Genomic DNA, 14,521 nt, shown 5'->3' with positions numbered 1-14,521 from the left:
CGCCACGCCGCCCGAACAGGCAACGTGTCGCTGCCGCTGCCCGCCGTCACCCAGGTGCGCAAGGTGTGGTACGGCCGCATGTGCCCGCACGCCGTCGTGCTCCGCGCCAAGGGCTTGCCCGAGTACGTCCTCGTTCTGCCAGACAAAAAGATGCAGCGTGATGTAGCGCACGCCGTGCTCGCCGCCGTCGCCGACGCGAGGGAGGCTGCCTCGGATGAGAGCTGGTCCGTCGGCGAGAGGGACGTCGACCTGGCCGGCGGCCTGCCCAGGGGGAGGGCCCGCCGCGGCCTGGTTAGGAGGAAGGCCGCCAAGTTTGTGAGGGGGCAGCATAACGTGCCCGTGGACCGGGAGCAGCGCCAGAGAGAGCTGCTTGCCCCAGTTTCTCAACCTCGCCTTGATGAAACCCCACGTATCAGACCAACGCCACCCAAGCCGGTCCAATCACTACAAGGCATCTACCCTGTAAATAGCAAGCAGTCACCAAACGGCAAGCAATCACCAAACAGCAACCAGTCACCAAACATGTCAGCATTGGACAAGGTCCAGGAGGTCGCACGCCAGATGGACAGAGATGCTGCGGCTAAGAAAAAAGGCAACTCTCACGTCGATCACGCCTTTCAAGGAGCACTCACATCGGCCGTTGCTACCGTGCATGAAAACGCACTAGCTGACCGTCGCCGAGAGTCTTTGTTTTTTTGTCTTTCTGCTTCCGCTTTAATGTTCGCAATCATTGCGATCTGCGTCATTTTGTATCTTCTACAACTTCGCCTCCTAGTTATAGCCCGTCACGTAGCAGTACAGCACTAAAAATATTCCACATTTGCCCGTGTACAGGGAAAATAATGCCCTCAATACCTTCGGCGTCCCGTTAGTCGCTTATCGCTCGAGCTCGTAAATGTTCCCCCACTACGGATTTGCAGGTTTCTGTTGCATTTTCTTCGAGTTGATAAATTTCCTCCGCTGGGGAGCACCTGTCGCGGTGGGCGTCGGTGATGGCGTCTGTTTCCCTGACAACTGAGCTCGGGGATCCTTCGAAAGTCCACCGCGAAGCGACGGGGACTTCGCCGCAAGTCCAGACACTCCAGACGTCGTAGATGAATACGAACGTTCATTTCTCAAATCAGGGCCTGCCCCTACAGGCCTCACGCTGCTCCTCACCGCCTCCGCAGAAGGTGGCACCGCGGGAGTTAAAGCTTTTCCTCGCAACGCGCCTGGTACATACTTACCGCTGCTAGTTGGCGCTGCACCGTCCAACCGCAGCCGCACTGAACTTGGTCGCTGGGCTGCGATGCGAGCCTTTTCTTCAGCCTGCCTAGCAGCCTCCTCCGCCGCTTTCGCTTCCTCCTTGGCGACTCGTTCCGCCTCTTCCTCTTGGGCTCGTAGCATGTCCTTCTCGATCTCACGGGCAGCTGCCAGTTCCGCTTCCTTCGCAGCTTGCGCTTCTGCACGTTCCTTTTCTTTCTGCGCCCAGCTGTCGTAGTCCTCGTCAACGCGGGACATAAGGCGCTGCAAGTACTCTTGCAGACTTGGCATAATTCTGTTGGTTCTCCCTTTGTCTTCAAGAGCTCTTGTGTGTTGTGCCTTCGCTTCCTCTAGCTCTTTCGCCGCAATCTCCTCTGTTAACCGAGACTGACTCTCAGCTTCATTCACGTGCGCTTCTTCCAACAGCGGCCACTGCGCCTCCCTCCTCGCACGCTCAATATGGTTCAAGTAGCTGGCAAGCTGCTGGATGCGTTTCTTCATTTCTGCTTGTTCCTTCAACTCCTTCTCCTTCTCACGCGTCATTCTCTCTTCGCGTTCGGCATCTCCCTCGCCTTCACCACCGACCACACCCCCAGATTCCCTACTCGAGATAACGGTAGCCTCAACAGGAGCCTGGGCCTGTCTCTGCTGTTCCTCGTACCGACGCTTCGCCTCCTCTTGCTTACGACGCTGCTCTGCCAATGCGCGCTCTCGTGCTGCAGCAAGCTTCTTCTGCCTCTCCGCCTCTGCAGTTCGGCGCTCGGCTTCCTCCTTGCGTCTTTCGATTAAGCCGCGGCGCATTTGAATGTCCTTCTCTTCTTGGGCACTAGCAGCCCTCGCGGTGGCGACTGCCATCTTTCGCCTCGCAGTCGCCTTCTTTTCTCTTTCAAGCGACATGGCCACAACCGCCTTATCCGAAGCCGTGGCAGCAGAGACGAGAGCATTCTCTGTAAGCATCTGCGACGTAAGCGCCATTCGTCGAGCCAGTCGACCCAACTGACTACGCATGCCATCAGTGGAGAACAGTTCGCTTTCGAACCGCAGGCACTGCTTCTGGTAGTCAAACCTCACCGCCAAAGACCTAGTCTTCAATGCCGTCAACGCCGTGTCTTCTACTTCGGTATATTCCGCAAAGTCCGCGACCTTCTTCATATCCTCCAGACGCATGACATCGTACACCCGACCGAGCTGCTCCAACAGACGGAAGATTCCAACCCGGCGGAGTGGGGTGGCATAGTCTTTGAGAACGTCTTGCGATTCAACAAAGGCAAGGATCTTCTTGAAGCGATCAGAAAACTGCAATGGCGCCATCTCCCCTTCCAACAAGTCGTGCAAATCGGCAAGTTCTGGATGACAGACTCTCCCGACACCCCTGGTCAGCAGCTCTGCAATTAAAGTGCCCCGCTCTGCCGCAGAGCTATATCCAAGGAGCGAGGCCATGCGGGCATGACGGTCTGCATTTTCGCTTGTCGGGGTTCCCAACACATCGGTCATAATTCCGTACGAATCTGACAAAACCGCCGACTGGGCATCGTAGACCGGAATTGAAAGCGCTGCCAACAGAAGCCTGGAGGCCATGGTCTGGGCATCTTCTGCCGAAAGGTTTCGCTTTTGCGTAACTGACAGAGTGTACAACTTGTAAAAAGCATGGGCATGGTACAGATAGTTACCCGACACCCAGAACACTTGCATGAGTTTGTCGTAGTAGATGCTCATGTGCTGCGGCTTGGCCTTGGCCTTGCCCATAGTCATGATCATGTGGATATCCTCAATGGTACGGTAAGCTTCCTGCCAGTGCTCAAGCTGGACTGCTGTGGAAAGCTGCGTGAAGCGGGTCTCTAGGAACTTTTGCAGCGTGTCCGTGTCCGTGATCTTGACGTCATTCGGCGAGTTGCGAGGGTTGTTGATCAATTGGTTGAGGTGCTGTCTCAACATATCACAAAGACGCCTAAACTCCATAAAGCGCTTATACTTGACACAAAACGCAAATGCCTTGGTGGCCATGCCATGGTAGCAAATCTCAAGCTTGTTATGCGTCTTGACAATATCAAGTACAACTCTATAGACCTCCCATAAAAACCTCATCCACGGCACGACTTGCTGGCGATCAATCCTCTCCTTGGTGAGGGCATTCCCCGCAGCCTCCAGAAGGAGTGTCTCCGGGGTCTCCATTGCACCGTCCTCCAAATCCTCGGCGCCCTCGAGAATAGTCTCATCGACTTTCTTGCGGGCATTCTCAGTGCACTTTTCGGCGAGATCGACGAGGAAGCGCACAACGTCCTCTAGAGATGAAACGTTGGACTGCATACACATGGCGCGATACTTGTGAAGAGCCTCCTTGACCATGCCGGGCTTGCGTAGCTGGACGCTGAGCTCCATAAGCTTGAGCATGATGCCTTCGTACGTCTTGCTCCATTGGCGGCGGCGCGTCTGATTGTCGGTGATGATGTCGTACAAAGCCTGGTTGGCATCAGAGACTTCGCCGACCTCGACCAGTTCTGTCAACGGGGTGGGGGGGTACAAAACGTGGCACGAAACGAAGATGTTAGGCGCTGGGGGTTGAAAGAGGCATTCGCTGCATGTGATGCCAACGGCGGCGTCGCCACATGACGAAGGAACAAAGAGGCAGTAGAGATGAAATGGGAATACTTACGAGCAACTCGACTGAGGGCGTTCTCCGGCTTGAGGCCGATATCCCTGCGATCCCATCGCGAGTACCCCGAGCGGTACCCCATACGTCTCGCCATGGTGGCACCCTGGCGCTGGAGCGATGCGGGCGTATGCGAGAAGCTGGGCAGCAACTTGCACTGAGATAAAGGAATGGTGGCGCGAGGGGGAAAGAGACGGCGGTTGAAGGCAGGGAGGGAGTGAATGGCAGCGAACAAAGGGCTGAAGCGTGCGTGCTAGGGGTTAGGATCGCGGGGGGGTTTTGGGAACCGCCGACGACAACCTGGCCGACGACAACCTGGCCGACGACTACTTTTGAGCAGAGGCGAAAAAGTTTGTTTTAACAATATTTTTTAAATGATCGCCGCAATGACCGGAAAAAAGATCCAAAAAACATCCCCGAGATAGTAGCTCGCTCCATAATATTATTATGATATTATCGTACTTGACCCTAAACCGCCTTTACCCAAGGGTACTACCTACCCTTGGGTACAAAGTCTTGCAAACACATTTCCATCGCCTTTACCTTACGGCTTCCGCCTTTATCCGCGAAAGCCCTCATCCACGTAACGTCGCCTCCCGCGGGCCGCTTCCGCAGCCGCGTGTACTTCCGCAGCCGCCACCAGCTTCCGCAGCCACTGCCAGCTCATTTCCCGCCGAGGCGGTCCTGAATGGAGAGGTCATCGCCCTGTCCCTTCCTGCCGAACGCGATTTCCTCGAGCGACTGACCCGCGCGCCGGTACGTCTTCTTCGCCTTGATAAACTCGGGGCACGGCCGGTACGCCTTGATAGGCCACCACGTGAGCACGGCGCCGAGCCCGCCGGCGACGCGCCCCTCGCCGTTGCACCCGGCGGACACGCCGTCCGCGCGCCCGCAGCCGGGGCACGCGTCCTCCGACGCCGCAGACGACATGCGCGCTGAGCCAAGCCGCGCCGCGCCGGGGCGCGCCCGCAGCAGAGGCGTGGTGGGAATGAAGGCCGACATTGAGAAGCGGTTGACCCCCATTTCTGAGCGAGCGGCGTACGGTTACTTGTATATGCGATGAACGCTGCCTGCGCACGCAGCCGCGCAATCTCCGTGATCAAATTGCGCATTGCGAGGTTGCATTTTACATGCCTTTTTTGCCGCAGCCGTGCCACACCATTCATTTCCATTTTTATCGCCAATTACCCAAGGGTAGCGTTTGCTGCCACACAAAGCCCGCCATGAGCCGCATCCTTGACAATCCCGCACCCCGGCCGCCACGGCCATCTCCCCGGTTCAGTGCGGTCCCACGTCGAGCTATTGCTACTCCATTGCTACTCCATTGCTACTCCAAACGACGACTCGAAAATATACCACATCCCAACACACCCCCTCTACCGTCAGGTCCACTGTCAGAGTCAACCCCTCTCACGCCCCCCGACAATTGCGCTCGAGCCACGGAAAGAAGCGTTCAAAGTATCCGCTGCTCCTCGGCACAAGCGCTTCATCCCCGTCCGTCAGCCTCTTTCTATACTCCCTCCAGTCCCAATATTGCACCTCATCCACCTCCTCCTTTTGCAGCGTAAACTGCCGCACCGGCACCGTCTCCGCCGGCCGATACACATAAATGTCCTGTATTTCGTTGTCCACAAACTCCCCATGCCGCTCCGTCCGTCCGTGCGCGCTCGCCTTCTCGCACGTCACAAGCTCCAGCTGCTCGCCCTCCCCGAGCGAGATGCCCAGCTCCTCCGCGAGCTCGCGCTGCGCGGAGGGGAGGCTCGTGTCGCCGGCCGTGATGTGCCCTGCCGCAGATACGTCCCAGCGCCCCTGTGAACACGAGACGAGCATCCATCGCATCGCCAACAGAATCAGCCATCCAGCGAACAGTCCTGACGCAGTGAAAAGCTTGTGCCGACATCAATCAACGTACCGGAAAAGTGTCCTTGAGCGCCGACCGCTTCTGCATCAGTACTCGCCCGTTCGTTGCTAACACCCAGATGTGCGTCGACCGGTGCCAGTCGCCGTCGCGATGCACTAGCGAACGCGCTTTCGACCGCCCGGTCCATACACCGTCCTCCTGCAGAACGTCGAAGTGCTCCTCCACTGTGGAACTCCCTGACGCCGACATACGAATTCGTGCACAACGACTTGGGCCTTGACGATGCGGAGCGAGGGAGCGCAGCGCGGGTAGGGCAACGAAGCACGCGTGCTTCATCCCACTTCTCTTCTCTGGCGTGAAATGAAATGAACGATAACCCATAATCTCGCACGCTGCGGTAGTCCAGACATTTTCACTGGCCTCTTTTTTATTCGGCGATTTTTGCAGTTTCGCAGCAGCACCTCCCCAGACCAATCTCACAACCGTACGCACTGTCAACGAAGCTCGCCAGCGAGGTAAACTTCTCCATCATAGGTAGGGCTTGAAGCCAAGAAGGTATATGTGCATGCGAACGTCCGCCTTGAGTGTATCAACACATGATGTACTCCACGCGCAACTACACATGCGAACAAACCCTTCCCTACAGCACAGCCCTGTGAATTGGTTGTATTGCCAGCAAAGGGATTTTTACATGGTGCAATGCGCCAGGACTCGCGCTGGAATCTCTACTAGACTGCAAGAACATGCCTGATTTGTCTCCCCAGTTGGAGAGCAGAGCACTATGTCTATGAATCCTATGCCAAGGCAAAAGTGGTCAGCAAATAACCTTCTTTGTGATTATGTTTTTCGAATCCGTTTGGGACTGGTATTCGTCAGCAATGTGTAGGCTGAACGAAGGCGTGTCCATGAAATCCTGCAAAGATGCGGGCAGTACGACTCGAAAACACATTTTGGCGGGAGATGAGGATGTTTAAAAGAGAGTTGCCATTAAATTTCTAAAAATAATGATTTTTGAATTTTGAATATGTATAGTCCACTTCTTTTCCCACGATTCCCCTCCCCACCACCATACAAGTCCCCTCCAGTCTCTGTCTTGTAACCGACCCATCCTTGAAGAGCCTCCGAATCAGCTCTTCCCCTAAGCCCAAACCGAGTTAACATAATGGAAAACCATCCTTCAGTTCTACGTGAGCGCAGAAACGAGATTTTCGACCCCGCAAAGTCGTCCGCTAGAAAAGACGAACAAGCGATGATGAGGAACGCGATGGCGCAGTTGGACGAAAGCAATAGCACCTTCGATGACAGCTACCCCAAAATCACCGAGCTGCTGGGCCTCATTGCGGATAACGCCGTCGCTACCCACTCGGAACGCACTGAGAGAATCACGGAGCTCCGGGACCTCCTTAGCGAATGGGTAGCGAGGACGGAGAAGGCGAAGAAACAATCGGAAAATGTCGAGTCTTTGTTTGATAGGCAGCGCTACGTTCAGCAGATGGAGGCAGAACGGGAGGACCTAATTCAGGAGATTCTGGCTGGCACAGAGGAGACAGGACGACTCGAGCAGAAGAATGACGACTTGAAGGAGAAGTTGGCGCACTTGGAACAAATAGCTGAGTCTCTCAAGAAGAAAAAGAAGGAAGAAATTCCGACGTATCTGTTTCTGCGGAAGATCTTTTGTCAAGTGTCGGCCACTAAGATTGTCACTAGCGATAGCGACTTGCTTGAGGGCTTCGTCTCAAAGTCTGAGCGCAAAGAAGTTCTTCCGTTCCGCTACGACCGGACGAAACCAACTTTTGAACGAGTCAACGACCTCTGGAACAAAATATCGGAATAGGACACTGCAACGCTTCAAGTTTTCGACCAAGACGGCCTAGGCCCATCTCGAAACCTATCAACCTTGGCAAATGCCTCAACAGTATCATACTCAACAGTAGCGACTTGACTTAACCGTCTACATATTTCGTTAGGTTAAGCTTATCTTTATGATAGTTCACTCGCGGCAATGTTCCTAGCATGGGTGGTGGGAAAGCTTTTGTGTACATCTACACAAAATGTTGGGATAAGATACCTTAGACCATACGCTTGTATTCGAAGAAATTGCGAATCCGCATGATTTGCACACCAGCAACGGCCAAGATGAGGAAGCACTCCACAAAAGCCCAGAAAGTTACCCTTCTCCTATTCTTGTCAGCAGCTATGCTCACGCAGGGAAAGAGGACGATAGCAGTGGTTGGAATTGGGACCTTTTGTTAGAATCGATCCTTCTTCCGTGCGAAAAGAGAAATCGTTGACCTTTCAAGCATTTGGTGATGTTCGGTGAATGACGCGTGGGGTCTTACTTTTTCGATGATGGTGCTCCCGTGCTTTGAATGCCTCGAGATCGACGCGGGCCGCACTGACCAGGGAGTTAAGTTTCTCGACGCTATACACCATGTCATTGACATGTTCTGTTTTGCCGGGAGAGACGAGTATAAATATCTCTAACGCGTTAGTACAAGTGACAGTGCAGCTGTGGACAAGGCGTGCTCGCGCAAATTCTGAGTCTCATTACGCACCTTCCTTCGCGACATCAGAAAGCGCCGAATCTGACTCGGTGTTAATCCAGAACGAGACCTCTGTTTCGGTCTGGGCGTTCTTGAAGCAAAAGTTATGCTCCCCATCCTCAGTAGCAATAAACTCGACGCGCCCTTCGCTTTCCGCCTCGTATTTCTTGATCTCCCTCCCTGACGGCGATGTGACATGCAAATACACATACGCACCGTAGCCCCATGAGAGAACATCGAAGAAGGCTAACACCTTGTTCCCTGGGGATTTGAAATGGCCGCATTCGCACAGCGTGTTAGATCTCACATGAATGCTTGCGTCGTAAATACCATTAAAACAACGTCGACATGGTAGCGGCTTTATGACATATCTTCTAGCAGTGATTTGAAAACATACCTTTGTGTGTAATCTCATGAAAGCAGAGCGTTTCCTTTGGCGCAATTTTGAAGTTGAGCGCATCCGAACTGGAAAAGCCCGCAAGCACAAGGGCAAGGGCAAGTAGGAGAACCCGAGTAAGACCCATGACTTTTCCGCGAGTCAGTACAAATACGAAACTTCGAAACCGCACGAGACGAAACGCTTCGCCGCTTCAAATCCCAAGGAAATGGGGAACGGGGAAGACTCAACGGAGAAGAAAGTTGCGATCGAAGGAGTGAGCAAAGATGATGGTGAAGACAGTGCTGTTCAAATGGATTGACTACTGGCCTCAACGAATTAAGCTTACAGCACAGCCATGGGACGATTTTTGCTTTTTTCCGATTGTTCGGCACCGAGGCCTTTCCGGGCTTACATAACAGGTGAGACACGTTGTACACGTGCATATGAACAGTACGTAAGCTCCGTGGATCATAAGATCCTGGGCATCGCTTGTCTCTACCGTGCGAGCCGCGATGCCTGCTCGCCGGATGTCGACGAGAGCATTTAGCGAACAGACAACCTCTGTATGAGAGGCAAACTCTTGTTCATGCAACTACAGTACTCTCTTCTTCGGCAGAATGAACTTCACACTTCTTCTTGAACCCAGGCAGCACGAAGACTGCCAAATATTTTATGCACGTAAACTGATATTATACCTTGGCACCCAGAGCAAAAGACCCCACTTCAAATTTGTAAGCCTCATTTGAAACTCACTTTGTCGGCGTTTATGCCAGGGATTGGAATATTTATGGTAATGCCCACAACAGCTGTAGCGTACCAAAATATAAAAGCACAAAACAGAGCACGCAATGCAGAACGCGAAACGGTAAGCGATCATAAGTTGAATGAAGTAAAGGCTGCAACACTGCGTGAAAGAGGTGCATACATACGTTTCTTCTTGATAGATGAAATGTAATCACAAAAGTAGTCGACTGCATTCCACTCAGTCAGAAGTTGCGCAACAGCTTCGCAGTGGCAAGCAAACTCATCTTCTTCCATATAGAAGCTTTGCTGTTCGAAGTAACGCCACATAATCTAAAAAGCCACAACACAACGAAAAGAAGCCGTGTTACAAAAAGTCAGTCAAGCTCCCAAACACACATGCAGAAAAACACTCCACCTCTCCTGCCACCGTCTTCCTCAACGCACCTGCACGTAAACTCGTCCATGCCTCTTTTGCGGCTGGACATCGTACTGTACACCCCAGCGCTCGCGGACAGCGTTTCTGAGCGCCGCGCCATCGAACTCGTCAGTACTTTCCGTCTTCACAGTATCTTCCTCTACCCCAAACAGGCCTTGTAAACGGGATCGCATCTTCTCTACTTTCTTCTCCTGCTCCTCCCGCGCTGTTTCGTCTGGCGGGGGCGGGGGCGCCTCGGCGCGCGGCTGCAGCGAGACGCGCCCGCGATAGGCTCTTCTGGGAGCAGTTTTGGTGAAGAAGGGCTTTATCATCGGGGTTGCTGGCGAGGCAAAAATGGGCGCGCGGCCTACGGCGCAAGGGGCGGAAAATGCCGCCGGCTTCATGCTGCGATGGTCGTAGGGTACTTGCACGGTCCTAACCTGGCGGGGAGGAACTGCAGGGCCTCTTTGAAATGATCCCGATGCTCACAAATACTTGGACTGGGAGCGTTACCCCGCAGTAGAAAGAGAAAGACGGGCCTGAATGCTGGTCGAATGCGGGCAGATTGCTCCTGCCGAAGCAGGGTTTTGGGTTTGTGCAGTGATTGCAGCGTGCAAAAAGAGGAAGCCACTTGTCAAGAGAGAACACGTTTTATTGGCGGAGCGCTTTCCGATCCGTGCGACTGAGATTTCTTGACCTTCCAAATCATCAGGAAACGCCTTTCAAAACACTATCCATTTTGGGTTTGTGCAAAAAATTCTTGAGGTACAGTACACGTGTACATGGAATATCTTCATCTTTATCAACTTCACTTCCTGAAGTGAAGTTGATAAAGAGGCGTTTCCTGATGATTTCTGAAGTGAAGTTGATAAAGATGAAGATAAGCGCACCCCACTCGCATTGATAAAAATTTCCCCCCACTTCCTGAAGTGTTTTTCGATTCCAAGCTTATCTTTGAAACTACACATTGCATTGCTCTCGAGCTACATGATGGCGTTCTCCTGGAAACTACATGACTTCTGAAGACTGGGACCTCTTCGAATAAAACGACTTCCTGTACAGATCTGCATTACGCACTATTTGCGATAAATTTTAGCGAGCTTCCCACCAGGCTTATCGATACAAAGAGCGCACAGGCTTACTCTCAATGAAAATACGAAAAATGTTTCCTCCTTGAATCTATATTACACAATACCGCGAATGAGAGAATCCCGTGTGCCGAATGGCAAGCGATTAAAAGCTACTTCCTCGAGTGCTTTGTGAAGAACTCTTCGCATCCCCGACAGGGTAGTGATAGGAAAGTCCTTCAACGATGGGAAATTGGGTTCGCCCTCCGCGCTAGGGAGACGGGATACGCCCATTCGACGAGGTTTTCTGGATAGTGACCATCGGCAACTCAGATAGACACTATTTAAGAGTACTTTGTTGTAGATACAGCCCCCATCAGGATATCTCGTACAGTAAGTGGGTGTATGGTTCTGTGCCAGTTGCAAGAAGGTTGGGACGGCTACTAAGAACAGAAAGAATGGCCTCTTATTGGAGCATTCGGCGTTGTCGTAAAAAAACACACATAGCATTTATAATAAGCCTCCCTGAGAACCACGCTTCCCGAGACAAGTTGTGCCGGAAGAGTTGGAGCTTCAGAGAAATGAACTGTTTGAGTGTAAACAAGATAAAGGACAGAAACAGGGTGAGCCAGGTACTTGTTCTAACCTTGCATGTATTTTCGTATGAATAAATGTTTCTCATAGTCAAACAAGTTGAATTAGATAGGTTCCGGTTTGCCGGCGGTAGTTGGGGTGTGCTGTATACCCACGGTTGGTTCACGGCCTCGTGGTTGGGGATCTTGTGGAGTGGTCGGAAGCGCCTTCACAGTGTTGTTGTCTGGTCGTCTCCGCTTTGCTGCCTCTTCTCTCTTTTCCTCTCCAATCGAATTCGTGTTTTGAGGAGTCATTTCCTTACTAGCTATGCTTCTGGGTCTTTTCCTGCTCCCATCAGCGCCATGCGTCTCCTCTGGTGCCGCACTGCACAAGTCGGCAATCGACTGGGGCTCCCGAAGGCCGCTCAAACTTACCGGGGCGGATGGTTTCGGAATGGAAACACTGCTGGCCTCATGAACTTCTGTATGGCTCTGTGCTGGGGAGATCTCAGGTTCTGTCCTAATGTTCAGGTTACTCCGATCACCGATACTGCCCTTCTTTTCAGACTTGACCACCCGATCATTTTCTCCTGTTGGACCCACGCTCATGGGTTCCGATGCTGGCGGCTTCTGATCCTTATTGGTCGCCAAAGCACATTGCTCTCTCGGTGAAGATATGTCAGCCTCATTACCGTCCGTCATATTAGAATTTGGTGTATTCTCGCGAGACCCTGACGATGCTGGATCTCCTGGAGAGGAGCCTCTTGTAGAAGGGCTTCGACGGTTGCCATCATCGCCACTTCCATCGTTACTCGATTTGGGTTCGGCCTCTCCAGGATCGCTGTGCTCAATACTTTCACTTCTTCCACTCCCACCAGAAGAGCCACCCATATCGCTCACGCTGGGGCGATCACTAGCGGAGAATCCTGCTATCGCATCGTCGCTGATAGTTGCCGACCCAGCAGAGCTTCGTTGCGGGTCCTGGGGCATGCAGCGGGTCCCATCTCCCTGCGAGCCCGTGGGTGGACTTCTTCCTCGTGTATCGGATGCCGTTTGATCGGCCGGAGGCGATCGAGAATCGTCGCGACGGTCCGTATCCATGGACTTTGCAGGACCGCGCGTAGCTCCAGCTTCTCTGGGTGGCGGTAGTTGCTCGCCACTTTCGCGCCAACTAGAGTTGCGAGGGGCCATCTGCGGTTTACATCCAGGCGGAGAGGAAGATCGAGAATGAGCCATCGGGGCGGGTAGCGGAGGTTTCCGGGAGCGAATGACCTTTGCCCTGTGCGCTCGTCGAGCAGCAGCTGCTGTGGCCCATCCTAGGGCTGGGGAACACTCGGGGCGCGCATCTCTTTGCATGATATCAACACAATTGGAGAGAACTTGCAATGAGTTGCTCGGTCCTGAAGAACTGGCATTCTCGTTGCTATGAACTAAATGGTTTTCACGCCTACCGAGTAGTTCAGGCCTCATACAAGGTCCGATTCCCTGACCAGAAGAAATTTTGGCTTTGCTCTGTTCACCCCTCGCAGGTTCATATCGTGCCACCTGCTGACCGTCAATAATCGAATTCACTCCACCTAGTGGGGCTCTCGCTGATGTCTTTCTCGAGTTTTGCTGCTGCGCACTGTGTGATCCACGTGAGTGATCAATTCCGCGAGTGGTATCTTCGGATGTCAGGCGATTGTCACCAACTGCACCCAATCTGGGTCTGGATTCGTTCCAGGACTGGAGCTGTGAGTGTTGTGGCACAGAGGGACGTCGCCCTTGGGCGTTATGAGCCTTGGGTAAGTTGTAGTACGGGCTCGGTGCCTTGCGTATTGAACTGTCATTACCGTCCGAGTCGACAGCAGGAGGCTTGTTATGTTTGATAACCTGATGGCTTGGTCGGGAATGTGCCGTCCTGCCTTGCTCACCGATAGCGACATGGGTAGCCAATGAGGGTGCATTTTCCGAGTTGTTTCCATTTGTGCCGCTTCCGCTTATACTACCCGTGCCACTTGCAAGTCCCAGTTCAGTGGCAGCGCCGCTATCACTCCCGCTGCCGCTTCCACCCGATCCGCTTCCAGACTTGCTCCCAGTCGAAGAACGACTTCTCGGGTAAGGAAGAGTTGCTCGCTTCTTTGCTCTTGGTGGAGGAATGTATTCCCCTGTTTTATATTTTGCGACCTTGCCAAAATGCTTTTGGGCATGAGAGCGAATTTGCAAGACGGTTTTCGTGCCGATGTAGCCTTCAATCTTTTTCCAGTCGCGATCGTAGAGCTGGAGTGCATGCAGGAAGCGAGTGTGCTCCTCCGGAGTCCAAACCTCGCGTGACTTAGTGATGGTATAAGGCTTTCGTGGTTTTCGGGTGGGCTGACCAGGAGGACAGTGCTGGTCCCGATTCTGTAGAGGGGATTTCTTTGGTTTCGCGGGTGCGGCATGGGCCACGCCATTTGAATGGTTTGACAAGACAGGGGGGTTTTCTTGCTTTTGCAAGGATGCTCCAACATTGGCGCTTTGACGAGTTGGAACTGTCGGCAATGGCGTTTGATCGAAATGCTGCTTCTGACGTTGAATGACCGAGGCGGGTGTGCTTGTTATAAAATGCGGATGCCGGCGACTTGCATACATGGCGTGCGGTTTCTCCTCTTGTTTGACATAAGGACTGATGGCAGCATCGCGCATGGCACCAGTCGTCGGGGCAGTAGAATAGTGCGGCAAAGGCGGGGATGCAGGACCGGGATGCTCCTTGACAACGGCGGGCGGGTGTACACTCGCGGGAGGCTGCTGCTGCGGCTGCTGCTGCGGCTGTTGTTGCAAATGCGGATACTGATATAGATAGGGGTGCGGCGGGATGGGGTGCCTATGTACGGTGGGGTGCGAGTAGATGGCATGCTGGGGCTGCTGTTGTGGCGGGACGTGGTGCAAGGGGTGTGCGGCGGCGGCGGCGGCGGCGACGGCAGCGGTGTGGTGTGCGGGGTGAACCTGTACGTGGTGCGGGACGGGCGGGATGGCGGCGGCAGGCAGGTGGTACGGGGCTTGTGCGGGGTTCCACACGGACGGGGGCAG

The 14,521-nt window shown here is 53.5% G+C and overlaps 8 protein-coding genes; 2 read left to right on the top strand and 6 right to left on the bottom strand.

Annotated features, from left to right (window-relative positions):
• The window catches only part of CHC_T00009049001 (hypothetical protein), a 3,131-nt gene extending 2,801 nt beyond the window's left edge, over nt 1-330 (bottom strand). Inside the window, exon 1 of the mRNA XM_005709913.1 lies at nt 1-330. This exon is cut by the window's left edge and continues 2,304 nt beyond it. Within this exon, the coding sequence (XP_005709970.1) occupies nt 1-330 (330 nt within the window).
• A 576-nt stretch (nt 331-906) lies between these two features.
• On the bottom strand, nt 907-3,989 carry CHC_T00008890001 (Translation initiation factor eIF-3, subunit A). The gene is made up of 2 exons (XM_005709912.1): nt 3,896-3,989; nt 907-3,740 (listed from the first exon to the last, which is right to left on the bottom strand). The coding sequence occupies exons 1-2, from the start codon at nt 3,987-3,989 to the stop codon at nt 907-909; spliced, it is 2,928 nt and encodes a 975-aa protein (XP_005709969.1).
• A 478-nt stretch (nt 3,990-4,467) lies between these two features.
• CHC_T00008695001 (hypothetical protein) lies at nt 4,468-5,004 on the bottom strand. Its single transcript, XM_005709911.1, has one exon. The coding sequence runs from the start codon at nt 5,002-5,004 to the stop codon at nt 4,468-4,470; it is 537 nt and encodes a 178-aa protein (XP_005709968.1).
• Nucleotides 5,005-5,022: 18 nt separating this feature from the next.
• CHC_T00008804001 (hypothetical protein) lies at nt 5,023-5,460 on the top strand. Its single transcript, XM_005709910.1, has one exon. The coding sequence runs from the start codon at nt 5,023-5,025 to the stop codon at nt 5,458-5,460; it is 438 nt and encodes a 145-aa protein (XP_005709967.1).
• A 1,455-nt stretch (nt 5,461-6,915) lies between these two features.
• Nucleotides 6,916-7,587, top strand: CHC_T00008355001 (chromosome segregation protein SMC, ParB family). Its single transcript, XM_005709909.1, has one exon. It carries the CDS (start codon nt 6,916-6,918, stop codon nt 7,585-7,587), a length of 672 nt encoding a protein of 223 aa, XP_005709966.1.
• Nucleotides 7,588-7,667: 80 nt separating this feature from the next.
• Nucleotides 7,668-8,913, bottom strand: CHC_T00009413001 (member of emp24/gp25L/p24 family/GOLD family). XM_005709908.1 is given in 6 exon segments: nt 7,668-7,822; nt 7,823-7,947; nt 8,093-8,200; nt 8,309-8,557; nt 8,694-8,820; nt 8,821-8,913. The coding sequence occupies 4 exon segments, from the start codon at nt 8,818-8,820 to the stop codon at nt 7,823-7,825; spliced, it is 609 nt and encodes a 202-aa protein (XP_005709965.1). The 5' UTR covers nt 8,821-8,913; the 3' UTR covers nt 7,668-7,822.
• Nucleotides 8,914-9,031: 118 nt separating this feature from the next.
• CHC_T00008504001 (Protein of unknown function (DUF3067)) lies at nt 9,032-10,311 on the bottom strand. XM_005709907.1 is given in 5 exon segments: nt 9,032-9,413; nt 9,414-9,481; nt 9,605-9,749; nt 9,864-10,310; nt 10,311. Coding segments are annotated over 3 exon segments (660 nt in total), but the record flags the coding sequence as incomplete, so codon positions are not given.
• A 1,080-nt stretch (nt 10,312-11,391) lies between these two features.
• CHC_T00009167001 (Myb-like DNA-binding protein) lies at nt 11,392-14,083 on the bottom strand. XM_005709906.1 is given in 2 exon segments: nt 11,392-11,599; nt 11,600-14,083. The coding sequence occupies 1 exon segment, from the start codon at nt 14,081-14,083 to the stop codon at nt 11,600-11,602; it is 2,484 nt and encodes an 827-aa protein (XP_005709963.1). The 3' UTR covers nt 11,392-11,599.
• Between the last annotated feature and the right edge of the window lie 438 nt (nt 14,084-14,521).

This window comes from Chondrus crispus, genomic scaffold (genome assembly GCF_000350225.1).
Source record: "Chondrus crispus Stackhouse genomic scaffold, scaffold_504, whole genome shotgun sequence".
Taxonomy (NCBI): Eukaryota; Rhodophyta; class Florideophyceae; order Gigartinales; family Gigartinaceae; genus Chondrus; species Chondrus crispus.
Note: the sequence above shows the minus strand (reverse complement) of the source record. Positions and strands in the feature narration are given on the sequence as shown.